Source organism: Bison bison, unplaced genomic scaffold, assembly GCF_000754665.1.
Source record: "Bison bison bison isolate TAMUID 2011002044 unplaced genomic scaffold, Bison_UMD1.0 scf7180017860854, whole genome shotgun sequence".
NCBI lineage: Eukaryota > Metazoa > Chordata > Mammalia > Artiodactyla > Bovidae > Bison > Bison bison.
Window position 1 is genome coordinate 43,061 of NW_011491426.1, and position 14,011 is coordinate 57,071.

The 14,011-nt window shown below is 45.1% G+C and overlaps 2 protein-coding genes across 2 annotated transcripts in view; one reads left to right on the top strand and one right to left on the bottom strand.

The window, feature by feature from the left end:
- SDHA (succinate dehydrogenase complex, subunit A, flavoprotein (Fp)) overlaps positions 1-3,100 on the bottom strand; it is a 22,842-nt gene extending 19,742 nt beyond the window's left edge. The window contains exon 1 of the mRNA XM_010832339.1: positions 2,961-3,100. Coding sequence (XP_010830641.1) covers positions 2,961-3,023 — 63 coding nt within the window. The 5' untranslated portion in view covers positions 3,024-3,100. The remainder of the gene's footprint in view (positions 1-2,960) is intronic.
- Positions 3,101-3,140: 40 nt separating this feature from the next.
- Positions 3,141-14,011, top strand: part of CCDC127 (coiled-coil domain containing 127) — a 14,253-nt gene continuing 3,382 nt past the window's right edge. The window contains 3 exon segments of the mRNA XM_010832337.1: positions 3,141-3,261; positions 4,359-4,493; positions 12,133-12,155. Coding sequence (XP_010830639.1) covers positions 4,369-4,493; positions 12,133-12,155 — 148 coding nt within the window. The 5' untranslated portion in view covers positions 3,141-3,261; positions 4,359-4,368.

Sequence of the window (14,011 nt, forward strand, 5' to 3'; positions counted from 1 at the left end):
GGGGTCACTGCTCCTTTCTCCTGGATCCTGGTGCACACAAGGTTCTGTTTAAGCCCTCCAAGAGTCTGTTTCCCCAGTCTTGTGTAAGTTCTGACAGCCCTATGCGGGGTTAATGGCAACTCCCTCCAAGAGGGCTTATGCTATACCCAGGTCTGCTGCACCCAAAGCCCCTGCCTCTGCAGCAGTCCACTGCTGACCCGTACCTCTGCAGGCGAACTAAACCCTTATTTACCAACAAAAATCAATGTCTAAAATGGACAAAATGCACCTGCATATTAGCTAGAGAAATGGATGTAAATAGCAGGCATCAATACCAAAATCAGTTCAGAACTGATTCTACTAGAGAACAGGTTTGGGGAAGGAGGTGGTCTTCTTTCTTTTCACTTATAAAAACTTCTGTACTCACTGACTTTTTTTTTTTTTTTTTTGCTACTATGTGCAATTACTTTCACTTAAAATTTAAAGGTTTTTCAAGCAGGGATGTTTAAAACATCATTCACATGATAACTGAGGGTAGGCTGTGAGCTGCAGGCCCTGGCACCGAGGAACATCACACAAGTTTCACATGTTCCCTCACAGAACCCTCATTAATCCCACAGAGAAGTGGAGTCTTTCCAGGGTATTGGATCTGCCTGGCAGGCTCCAGATCCTACACTTTCCCTACCATCCAGGGATCCTTGGAAAAAAATTTCTGGGCTTCCAAACTAAGATGAATATCCAGGTATATACCAAAACCAGCCACAATTTTTCAAATGAACCAGGAAAAACAGGACATGGAACACAGAACTAAGAGCTAGTGCCAAGAAACAAAACAGAAGGATGCTAGTCACTGCAGTGGCCCGAACGGTGTGAATCCAGACACGCCACTGGCACGCACTCAGAACAACACTTCTGAATAAACTGATTTATTCTAGAATAGCTTGTTGAAAATGGAAAAATATCACCTGAAGTTAGGCAACAACTATCTAAGGTTACTGGTTTTACTCTTCCTTTCGATTTAACCACTTTCAAATAGTGTGCAAATTTGTGTCAGTGCACTGGGACAATTAAAAAGGAAACAAAGGCAAAATAGGTTTGACAATTCTGTAACTCGAAAGTAGCTGTAAATATGACTTGAAAACACCACAGAATTGAATAAATTTTCTGTGGACTTTATTCAAATTATCCTTGAGTACAGTCCTTGAACATTTCTCAGTGGGAGATTATGAATTCCTTTCTTTTTTTGTTCTGCTAATTTGCTGCTTCTGTTCTTGCCAACCTTAAACTCCATTAAGCAGCTTGCAGACAGATTAATTTACATAGGTGGAAATTATTTTAAAAGCTACCTTCATCAAGATAAAAGACTTTAAAACTCAAGACCATCTTTGGTAGATCTAACCTGTGGTTTAATTTTGCTAACTCTCTCTCACCATTTTGTTCACAAGCACCTGAACACAAGACCCTGGTGAAGAATCATGGAGACAGTGAAGCACAGGGCTGGCAGTTAAGAGCAGATTGCACTAAGGTCACTTCCAATCAAGCCAACAGGAGAGGAGAGGTTTAGGCTCCAATCTGGTGTGTGAAACTTTCACTTTCAGCTAAAACCTCAAAGCTGAATTCCTTCCAGCCCAGCCTGGATAAAGGTCAGCAACGCATACATAAACTGTCAAAGGGCGAGTGATGGGTGAAGGGCAAGCACAAGCTGGAATGGCTGGAATAAGGATCGCCAGGCTCCAGTCCAGGCTGACAGACCTGTCCATTCTTCCCCAGTGACCACCAGACCAAACTGCCATCTCACCTAACAAGAAGGGCCCACTCAGAAGTCTGCTTATGCTTGGTTGACTAAAACTACCCCACTGGCCATGGACTTCATCACCTGCTTGTGGACCTCCTGCTACCCTTGTGTCTTAGAGTCCAAGATTTGAGGGGCTGGGGGGAACCTCCGCTCAGTAAGCATCAACAACATGGGACATTTAAAACACTTTCTGGGGTTGGCAGAATGTCCGACTCAACCTCCTCACATTTAACATAACCTCTAATACCAAAATTTTAAAAAGAAAAAAACCGTGGGTATAATTATAGGCACAAATCAAGTCTACATTGTTGAAAGCCTTGCTTCTCACTGCGATCTTTACTTTATAATTAAAGCATTAACTAGGTGGCTGGGCAAGTTCACATAACGGGACCACGTAACTAAACCCTCTAAATTCAGTCTGCTAAGTCACTTCAGTCGTGTCCGACGCTGTGCAACCCCATAGACGGCAGCCCACCGGGCTCCCCCGTCCCTTGGATTCTCCAGGCAAGAACACTGGAGTGGGTTGCCATTTCTTTCTCCAATGCATAAAAGTGAAAAGGGAAAGTGAAGTCGCTCAGTCATGTCCGACCCTCAGCGACCCCATAGACTGCAGCCTTCCAGGCTCCTTCGTCCATGGGATTTTCTAGGCAAGAGTACTGGAGTGGGGTGCCATTGCCTTCTCCGAAATTCAGTGTTTCAGTAAAATTCCAGAGGATCAACTCAGAAGACTTAACTGTCAGGAGTGGAAGGGACACGGTCCAGCAGCCAGGCCTCGCCGGGCTCCGCAGGGAACACCCAGGAGGACATCGGTCTCGCGACCGCCCCGGTCGCTATGCGGTCAGTGCCCAGGGGCCGCGCAAAGCCCCAGAAGCAAGGCCGAGCCGAGTGCCGGGGCGCTGCTCAGACCGCACCCCATGGGACCCACGGCCGTCCGGCCGCCCCGGGCGTGTCCCGCCGCGTGACCTTGGGCGGCCAAATCTTCGAGCGCGCGCCCGCGGCTGGGCAAGCAGCTTCGCAGCCGCGCCGGGCTCCCGGATGGGCCCCGGGACAGTGACCTTCACCGCGCCGCCGCCCGGCCGGCTCCGGAACGTGCGGCGGGCCCTCACCAGACCGTTTCGCCGCGAGGCAGGGGACCCGGGACCCGGGACCCAGTGTCTGCCGCGCCCCGCCCGCGGCGGACACTCACCGTGCAGGTCAGCGCCAGGCGCCGGGCGCGCAACAAGCGCGACACAGCGGTAACCCCCGACATGTCCGCCCTCCGGAACACTCAGCGGGTCCCGCGCGGACCGCGCCTGCGTACGTCGCCGCGCCCGGGGTCTTACGTCGCCGCGCCCGGGGCCCTACGTCGCCGCGCCCGGGGTCTTACGTCGCCGCGCCCGGGGGTCTTACGTCGCCGCGCCCGGGAGACTGGGAAACGCCGCGCCTGCGCAGAAGGGCTGGCGGGCGGGGGCGCTCAGGGCACCTGGTCGGCGAGTTCCCGGCCCGAGGTAAGTTGGCGTTTGGGGGTCTTCTCGGGCTCCCCCAATTTCTCCTCATATCCAGACAATGTTTGGTTTTTCTGGAGATTACGGCAGTTTTGTGAGGCGGTACCAGGGTACCCGTCCCGTTGTCTTTCCGGGACGGAGCGGGAGTTCCGGTATCGGGCAGTTTGACGGCGGGCCGCCCGCTTGGACCGACGTTCCGGGGTCGTCGGCTGGGCGCCCGGCCCGTTCGGGCCCCTCTGCGCGTCCCCGGGCGGCGGGTGCGCGGGCAACGTCTGGAGCTCGCTGTCCGAAGGGGAGCGCAGGCCCTGAAGTTTGTGGGGTCGGGGGCGGAGTGCCGCTCACAGCACTGCGCTTTGAGGGTCGTGAGCTTCCGTGCATCACATCTGACATTTTTTTTTTAAATTGTGCTGGCCACAAGCTCTTTCACATTAACTACTGAGCTTTTGTGTGTGTGTCATTTCTTTATTACCAATTAGGATTTTATACCTTTAGGTGTTAAGCAAGTATTTATTGGAAGTCCTATGAAGAGTCTTTGATGCTGAATTGAGTTTGTCTGTATTCACCTCCTATTTATATTTCAGTTGTTTGAGACACATTACGCTCCCCTACGATTTGCGAGTTGCTTTTGTCTGAGGTCTTATTTTTTTCTTTTAATCTCATAAGGCTCACTGCTGTGCAGCCCATACCTAGATCTGAACAAAGTTTTTTAAGAGAAAAAAAAAAAAAGGACTCACATGGACCACATGCTGTGCTTAGTCGCTCAGTCGTGTCGGATTTTTTGTGACCCCATGGACTGTAGCTCCCCAGGCTCATCTCTCCATGGGGATTCTCCAGGCAAGAATACTGGAGTGGGTTGTAATGCCCCCCTCCAGGGGATCTTCCATCCCAGGGATCGAACCTAGGTCTCCTGCATTGCAGGTGGATTCTTTACCGACTGAACCATCAGGGAAGCCCAAGAATACTCGAGTGGGTACCCTATTCCTTCTCTAAGGGATCTTCAGGACCCAAGAATCAAACCAGGGTCCCCTTGTAGATGATATATTGTGAGCAATGTATTTTGTTCCATTTGTGTGGTTAATGATATTGTTATTTACTTTAAGGTGTATCTCCATGAATAACTTAAATGACCCCCCAAATTGGAATATCCGGCCCAATTCCAGGGCTGATGGAGGTGATGGAAGCAGATGGAATTATGCCCTATTGGTTCCAATGCTGGGACTAGCTGCTTTTCGTAAGTCATGATTCTCCTAACTTGTTTTCTGGGCTCAAAGTGTGGAGCTCAGAGATCTTGGGCTTTGAAACCTAACAAATGTTGACTGGGGAAAAGATGCACAGTGTGTGAGCTGTGAAGACTATATCCCGGGATGTGTGTGTGTGTGTGCGCTCAGTTGTGTCCAACTCTTTGTGACCCCATGGTTTGTAGCCTGCCAGGCTCCTCTGTCCATGGGATTTTCCAGGTGAAAATATTGGAGTGGGTTTTCATTTCCTTATCCAGGGGATCTTCCCAATTCAGGGGGTCTTCCCAACCCAGGGATCGAACCCATGTCTCCTGCACTGGCAGATGGATTCTTTACCACTGAGCTGCCTGGGAAGCACTATAAGCCCAGGAGAGAGCCTTTCAGATACCTGTTAGGAACTGCTCTGCAGAGGTAGAGGAGGAGCCAGGGAATACATGTGGTCAGGCTACATCTTGGTGAAAGATTACTCCTTCTCAGGAGAGAAAAGCCAGGTATCTCAAGTTAATGATTTTAATACAGGAAGGTGCAAGAATCTGGGGTCATTAAAATTCTTCCATAAGTATGTATCTTAACTATGTTGGGTCTCATGTATCCAAGACAGAGTACATTCACCCTGAACGTCTTTCAGGGTGAACATGTAGGTCACTGACTTAATCATAAATGGCAGGCACCAGTCTTTGTTTACACAGACACATACTGTGTGTCCTGGTCAAACGATTTAACCCTCTGAGCCTCAGTTTCTCTGACATTGTAATTATCTTAGTGCTAAGTAAGACAAGATAGAAAGATTTTGTGTGGAGTGATTCAGTAACCATTCGTTCTTGTCAAAGCTTCGTTGCTCTGAAGGGGGCTCCCTTGCTTCAGTTGCCCTCATAAGCTCTAATGAGGAAGAATAAAGCAGCCATGAAGGAAAACCCATTTTGGATGTCTGTGTAATGTTTAGGGTATCAGTCTTTGGGAGATTTCATCCCTGAAACCTCTGCTCAGGCTGACTAGAAATTCTCTCTACATTGAATCAACTTTGTACCACTTTGGGGGAATTACCAGTCACTGGTCAGTTGTAATTTTTCCAGCTCTTAGTTTTTATCCCGACTATTGGGGTGGCCAAAAAGTTCGTTCAAGTTTTAAACTTGAACGAACTTTTTTGCCAATTCAATCCCTGATGAATTTCTTGATGGTTAGGAGTTGATTTTATGTTTTGTCATTGTTACAGAGGAAGAAACTTTACGCTTTTAGGTTTTTCTGGCTGGTCTAAGAATTAAATTGATATGAGTTAGAGTAACAGGAGAAAATAAAAGCAAAGTTCCTAACATCTACCCATTGGAGAGATCTGGGGCTTCCTAGGTGGCTTATTGGTAAAGACTCTGCCGCCTGCCTGTGCAGAGACGTGAGAGATGTGGGCTTAGTACCCGGGTCGGGAAGACCCCCTGGAGGAGGGGCATGGCAACCTACTCCACTGTTCTTACCTGGCAAATTCCATGGACAGAGGAGCCTGGTGGGATACGATTCATGGAGTGGCAAAGAGTTGGACATGACTGAGCGCACATAGAAGAACAACACCATAGGAGAGAGCCAGGAAAACTGAGTAACTCACCAAAGTGGCATAAGCGCTCACCTTGAATACCATCCTCAGCTAAAGACAAAAGAGGATGTTGGGGGTGGGGAGAGTTAGTTACCAGAGAAGACCAGGAAAAGCACAGTAATGGATGGTAAGGTTCTTGTGCAGATTTAGGTTGTAGCCTTTTTGTTTGATAACTTTGAAGCAATTTGGCTAACCTGTTCCTGGTAGAGTCAGGGAGACACCATTACAACTAGAGACTTCTCTCATAAATTTAAGTGTTTCTTGTGTTAGTCAGTCTCTAAGTCGTCTCCAACTCTTTGCAGCCCCATGGATGGTAGCCCACCAGGCTCCTCTATCCCTGAGCTTTCCCAGGTAAAAATACCACAGTAGGTTGCCATTTCCTTCTCCAGGGGATCTTCCTGATCCAAGGATCAAACCTGTGTCTTCTGCATTGGCAGGTGAATTCTTTACTGCTGAGCCACCAGGGAAGCCCCAAGTGTTTCTTATGAATGGGTAACTCCTACTTGGTTTTCAAAGTTTCTTCCACATCTGCTGTTTCTTAGAAAATAACCAGTTGATATAATCCTTATGCCAAAGAGACCTTTTTTTTTTTTGATTTGTAGGAAGTGGATTTATTTAGAGAGAGACACACTCCACAGAATATGGTCCATCTCAGAAGCAGAGGCCCTGAAATATGGGGTGGTTAGCTTTTATGGGCTGGGTAATTTCATAGGCTAATGAGTGGGAGGATTATTCTAATTATTTGGGGAAGGGTGCAGGGATTTCCAGGAATGGGCCACAGCCTACTTTTTGACCTTTCATGGTTGGCTTTAGAACTGTTCTAGAGCTGGTCGTTGTGTAATTTAGCATGCTGATGTATTACAGCGAGTGTATAACAAGGCTCAAGGTCCACTGGCAGTGGATCCTGCCATCTTGGACCTAGTTGGTTCTAACCAGTTGCAGGGAGATCAAACCAGTCAACCCTAAAGGAAATCAACCCTGAATATTCATTGGAAGGATTGGTGCTGAAGCTGAAGCTCCAGTACTTTGGCCACCTGATGGGAAGAGCCAACTCATTGGAAAAGTCTGTGGTGCTGGGAAAGACTGAACGCAAAAGGAGGAGGGGACGTCAAAGGATAAGATGGTTAGATAGCATCACCAACTCAGTGGACATGATTTTGAGCAAACTCTAGGAGATAGTGGAGGACAGGAGCCTGTCGTGCTACAGTCCATGGGGTCGCAAAGAGTCGGACATCACTTAGTGACTGAACAACAACTGCATGCTAAGTTGCTTCATTCATGTTCTACTCTTTCTAATCCTATGGACTGTAACCCACCAGGCTCCTCTATTCATGGGGTTTTCCAGGCAAGAGTACTGGAGTGGGTTGCCATGCCCTCTTCCAGGGAATCTTCCTGACCCAGGGATCGAACCCGTGTCTCCTGCATTGGCAGGCAGGTTCATTATCACTGGCACCAATGGCTATGTCATTCTTTTAAAAGTTGTGCCCTGCCCCCTCCCCTCCTGTTTCATTCTCCCTTCAGATTTTAGTCCCATGTTCTTATGGAAAGCAGAGGGGTGATGCTCCAATTTCTGTGGTTTCAAGGCTGAGGAAGGGTATCGACCCTATATGTCAGGGAGTAAAAATCTTTGGATGCCTGGTCTAGGGCCCCAGGGGCAGGATGGCTTCTTGTTTGCAGTCGGTTTGGGCTGGAATCCTCACATAGCTGTCAGCTTGATGTGGAGCTGTTGTACAGCTTCCACAGCCTTCCTGTGACTCTTCTTGATGATGAAGCACTTTTTATTATATCAGACTACCAAAATAGCTATCTATAAATGACAAAAAAATTGTTGACTAAAAAAAAGATACACAAGGTGAGAGTTGAGAGTTAAGTTTTATTTGGGGCAAAATAAGGACTGCATGAGGTGCAGTCCTACAAAATGAGGTGCTGGGAGGCAGCACCTCAGAAAGCTCTGAGAGAGGGCTCCAGAGAGGAAGTGGGGGAAGGTCAATATATAAGATTTTGGTGAAAGGGAAGTTGAATGCAATCAAGCACTCATTTACAAAAGGTTTTCTGCTAGTCACAGGAGCTTATGTCACCATGAAGGGATTTAGTGCCTTTTTAGATATGTTGTTCAGTTGCTAAGTTGTGTCTGACTCTTTGTGATCCCATGAACTGTAACGTGCCAGGCTTCCCTGTCTTTCACCATCTTCTGGAGCTTGCTCAAACTTAGGTCCATTGAGTTGGTGGTGCCATCCAACCATCTCATCTTCTGTAGCCCCTTTCTCTTCCTGACTTCAGTCTTTCCCAGCATCAGGGTCTTTTCCATTGAGTTGGCTCTTCACGTCAGGTGGCCAAAGTATTGGAGCTTCAGCATCAGTCCTTCCAATGAATATTCAGGGTTGATTTCCTTTAGGATGGACTGGTTTGATCTCCTTGGAATCCAAGGGACTCTCAGGAGTCTTCTCCAACACCACAGTTCAAAAGCATCAATTCTTAAGTGCTCAGCCTTCTTTATGGTCCAACTCCCACATCCCTAAGTGACTACTGGAAAAACCATAGCTTTGACTATATGAACATTTTGTTGACCAAGTGACATCTCTGCTTTTTAATATGCTGTCTAGGTTTGTCATAGCTTTCCTTCCAAGGAGCAGGTGTCTTTTAATTTCATGGCTACAGTCCCCATCCACAGTGATTTTGGAGCCCAAGAAAAAATTTGTCACTGTGTCCCCTTTTTCTCCATCTATTTGCCATGAAGTGATGGGACCAGATGCCATGATCTTAGTTTTTTGAACGTTGAGTTTTAAGCTAGCTTTTTCACTTTCTTCTTTCACCCACATCAAGAGACTCTTTAGTTCCTCTTCACTTTCTGCTACTAGAAAACTCATACTATCTGTTATTAAAAGCAGTATTTCAAGAAAACTTCGAAGAAGCCGAATCCATTCTTGGCCCAGCCTGCTTCCCTGGTGTCTCAGGTTAAAGCGTCTGCCTGCAATGCGGAAGACCTGGGTTCGATCCCTGGGTCAGGAAGATCCCCTGGAGAAGGAAATGGCAACCCACTCCAGTATTCTTGCCTGGAGAATCCCATGGACGGAGGAGCCTGGTGGGCTACAGTCCACAGGGTCACAAAGAGTCAGACACGACTGAGCGACTTCACCTTCACTTTCTTTCACTCCTAACAAAAGCCATTTACCCAAGTAGATTTAATCCAGTCTTAGAAAATCTTGATCATGTAGAACTTTCTTTTCCAGTATTTTTTTCTCATTCTTTACACCTTCTTTTACTGAAAACATACATCCTACTTTCCTTTTAAGTTTTTTTTTCATTTTCCACTTCAAGTTATTTTTATTGATGACAGATTTGCAGCATATAATAAGATCTTATTTGACCTTTAATAAAACTAGGTATAACAGAAATACTGTACTTAACAGTGATGATTCTAAAGACATATCTGTATTAGTCAAACCTACAAACAAGTTATCTTCAATACCAGATATTAATTTAATGTTGAATATTTCCTAGATCACATGAACCCAAAATTCTTTCGGGCCAGTTTTATACTCCTGAGTATGTATATAAGCACTTTTGCTTAATTGCTCAGTTGTGTCCAACTCTTTGCAACCCCATGAACTGTAACCTGCCAGGCTCCTCTGTCCATGGAATTTGCCAGGCAAGAATACTGGAGTGGGTTGCCATTTCCTTCTCCAGTATAACAATTCAGTCAATTAAGTAGAGCTCTTTTCTAAATTAATTTTGGTAATACCATACATCTACAACACACAAACACAGAGACCTCACAGTTCTTATTTCAGACTTTCAGCCCTGAGCAGTTTGTTGTTGTTATTCAGTTGCTTAGCAAAAATGACCAGAAGCTAACTGTGGCTCACAGGTACTACAATGTAAAACCCATCAGTTTTATGGTTGTTGTTTAGTCGCTCAGTCGTGTCCACCTCTTTGCAACCCCATGGACTGCAGCACACCAGGCTTCCCTGTCCTTCACTATCTCCCAGTATTTCCTCAAACTCACTCATGTCCACTGAGTCGGTGATGCCATCCAATCATCTCATCCTCTGTTGCCTCCTTCTCCTGCCTTCAATCTTTCCCAGCATCGAAGTCTTTCCCAGTGAGTCAGTTCTTCGCATCAGGTGGCCAAAGGATTGGAGCTTCAGCTTCAGCATCAGTCCTTCCAATGAATATTCGGCACTGATTTCCTTTAGTATTGACTAGATTGATCTTCTTGCAGTCCAAGGGACTCTCAAGAGTCTTCTCCAACACCACAGTTTGAAGGAATCAATTCTTCGGCACTCAGCCTTCTTTATGGTTCATCTTCTGTTTGGTCACATCCATATATGACTACTGGAAAAACCATAGCTTTGACTACACAGACCTTTGTCAGTTAAGTGATGTCTCTGCTTTTTAATACATCATCTAGGTTTGTCATAGTTTTTCTTCCAAGGAACAAGCATGTTTTCATTTGATGGCTAGAGTCACTGTCCATAGTGATTTTATGGACAATAAAGCCTGTCACTGTTTCCATTTTTTCTCCATGTATTTGCCATGAAGTGATGGGACCAGATGCCGTTATCTTAGTTTTTTGAATGTTGAGTTTTTTGTTCTAAGGCCAGAAAAACTTTTTTTCTTTGAAGAATTGAGTAGCTAGCTCAATGGTATCAAATGACTGCTACATTCATCTGTGTTGCAAAGTTTTTCCTTCCCTTATTTAGCTTAGGTTTATCACAGCTTTCTTCCAAGGAGCAAGTGTCTTTTAAGCTATGACAAACCTAGACAGTGTATTAAAAACCAGGGACATCACTTTGCTGACAAAGGTCCGTTTAGTCAAAGCTATGGTTTTTAGCTTAGCGGAGAAGGCTTCCCCCTTCCCTTCTCCACCACCAGTTCTTGTTAGACGGCTCCAAATGTCAGCTGTGTGGCCTCCCATTTGGTTACTGCTATCTACAGGGATGTTCCAGTCTAGGTTTTAATAATCACCCTCTGGGTGCCTTCACACTCCATAGCCCAGGGTTTGAGGCCTTTGTTTCAGGTCCACATTTTGTCTGTTTCCTTCTGCTTTTTGTTAAAACCATCTCATGACGAGGGTGGTTCCCTTGACCCCCAAGAAGCAATGGTCTGTAGCCAGTCAGGCCAGAGAGATGAGTCTGCGGTGGCACACTGTGCTCCCTGAGTCATACCCCGTGGTTCTGGGTCTCTCTTAGGAATCTGAGAAACTGGGAAAAGTGCTGCCCTGTTGTGGGGTAGGTTTTTTTTTTAAATTATATGGAACACTTGGCCAATTTGCATGTCTTCCTCGCGCAGGCACCATGCTAATCTTCTCTGTATCGTTCTAGTTTTTTTTTTAATTTCTAGTATATGAGCTGCCAAAGTGAGTAAGCATACTTTTCATGGAGTGACTTATGTGCCTGGATTTCTCAGGTCAACGGGATTGAGTAGAGAAAGCAGAGGCTGACAAGGGTAGCATTTATCAGCTTCATTTGTCTGCCTTTAGACTGTGCTCAGGCCACCTAACACCCATCGGTTTGATATAATTTCTTAATCTTGTAATAACACTTTTGGAGAATAAGTACAGGAATGCAGAATTAAAAGTTTTCTCTGATTGTAATACCTAAGCAAGATAACCAAAAAGAAAGAAATATAATATTTCTCAACCCTTCTCAGGGACAGAAAGCAGGAACTTCGAAAGTAAAGATTATATAAAAAGCTATAAAAGCTAGAGAAGAGTCTGAAAAAACAAATGGAAAATGAAAGTCACCACAGGGCCTTTCCTAGCCTCAAAATGAATTAATTGTAAAGCAGTTATCCTTCATTTAAAAAAAATGAAAGAACTCATTACTACACAGCAGCTATAATTTTAAGCTTTCCACTTCATTCACCAAGTTCACTGCTCTAGCTACAGGCAACAGGCAGCCTTTTCTCAGCATTAAGTAAGGTTTTACAAGATACAGACTAGTGAGTTTTTATATAGCGACTCAGATAACCATTATATCTACTACTGTGGGCAGGAATCCCTTAGAAGAAATGGAGTAGCCATGATAGTCAACAGAAGAGTCTGAAACGCAGTTCTTGGGTGTGGTCTCAAAAATGACAGAATCATCTCTGTTTGTTTCCAAGGCAAACCATTAAGTATCACAGTAATAAAAGTCTATGCCCTGACCTGTAATGCTGAAGAAGCTGAAGTTGTATGAAGACCTATAAGACCTTCTAGAACTAACACCCTAAAAAGATGTCCTCTTCGGTATAGGGAACTGGAATGCAGAAGTAGGAAGTCAAAGAGATACCTGGAGTAACGGGCAAATTAGGCCTTGGAGTACAAAATGAAGTAGAGCAAAGGCTAACAGTTTTGCCAAGAGAACGCACTAGTCATGGCAAACACCCTCTTCCAACAACACAAGAGAAGACTCTACACACGGACATCACTAGATGGTCAATACTGATATTAGAATGATTATATTTATTGCAGCCAAAGATGCAGAAGCTCTATCTAGTCAGCAAAAACAAGACTGGGAGCTGACTGGGCTCAGATCATGGAACTCCTTATTTTCAAATTCAGACTTTAATTGAAGGAAGTAAGGAAAACCACTAGACCATTCAGGTGTAACCTAAATCAAATCCCTTACAGTTATACAGTGGAAGTAACAAATAGATTCAAGGGATTAGATCTGATAGAGTGCCTGAAGAACTATGGACAGAGGTTTGTGACATTGTACAGGAGGCAGTGATCAAGACCATCCCCAAGAAAAAGAAATGCAAAAAGGCAAAATGGTTGAAGAGGCTTTACAAATAGCTGAGAAAGGAGAAGAAGCTAAAGGCAAAGGAGAAAAGGAAAGATACACCCATTTGAATGCAGAGTTCCAAAGAATAGTGAGGAGAGGTTAGAAAGTCTTCCTCAGTGATCAGTGCAAAGAAATAGAGGAAAACAAGAGAATGGGAAAGAGTAGAGATCGCTTCAAGAAAATCAAGAAATGTCAAGGGAACATTTCATGCAAAGATGGGTCCAATAAAGGATAGAAATGGTAAGGATCTAACAGAAGCAGAAGATATTAGGAAGAGGTAGCAAGAATACACAGAAGAACTATACGAAAAAGATCTTAATGACCCAGATAACCACAATGGTGTGATCACTCACCTAGAGCCAGACATCCTGCACTGCGAAGTCAAGTGGGCCTTAGGAAGCATCACTATGAACAAAGCTAATGGAGGTGATGGAATTCCAGTTGAGCTCTTTCAAATCCTAAAAGATGATGTTATTAAGGTGCTGCTCTCAATATACCGGCAAATTTAGAAAACTCAGCAGTGGCCACAGGACTGGAAGAGGTCAGTTTTCATTCCAATACCAAAGAATGTTTAAACTAGCACCAAGTTGCACTCATCTCACACACTAGCAAAGTAATGCTCAAAATTCTCCAAGCCAGGCTTCAACTATATGTGAACCGTGAACTTCCAGATGTTCAAGCTGGATTTAGAAAAGGCAGAGGAACCGGAGATCAAATTGCCAGCATTTGCTGGATCATTGAAAAAGGAAGAGTTCCAGAAAAACATCTACTTCTCCTTCATTGACTATGCCATAGCCTTTGACTGTGTGGATCACAACAAATTGGAAAATTCTTCAAGAAATGGGAATACCAGATCACCTGACCTGTCTTCTGAGAAATCTGTATGCAGGTCAGAAAGCAACAGTTAGAACCAGACATGGAACAACAGATTGGTTCCAAGTTGGGAAAGGAGTATGTCAAGGCTGTATATCGTCACCCTGCTTACTTAACTTATATGCAGAGTACGTCATGGGAAATGCCAGGCTGGATGAAGCATAAGCTGGAATCAGGTTGCCAGGAGAAATATCAATAACCTCAGATATGCAGATGACACCACCCTTATGGCAGAAAGTGAAGAAGACCTAAAGAGCCTCTTGATGAAAGTGAAAGAGGAGAGTGGAAAAGCT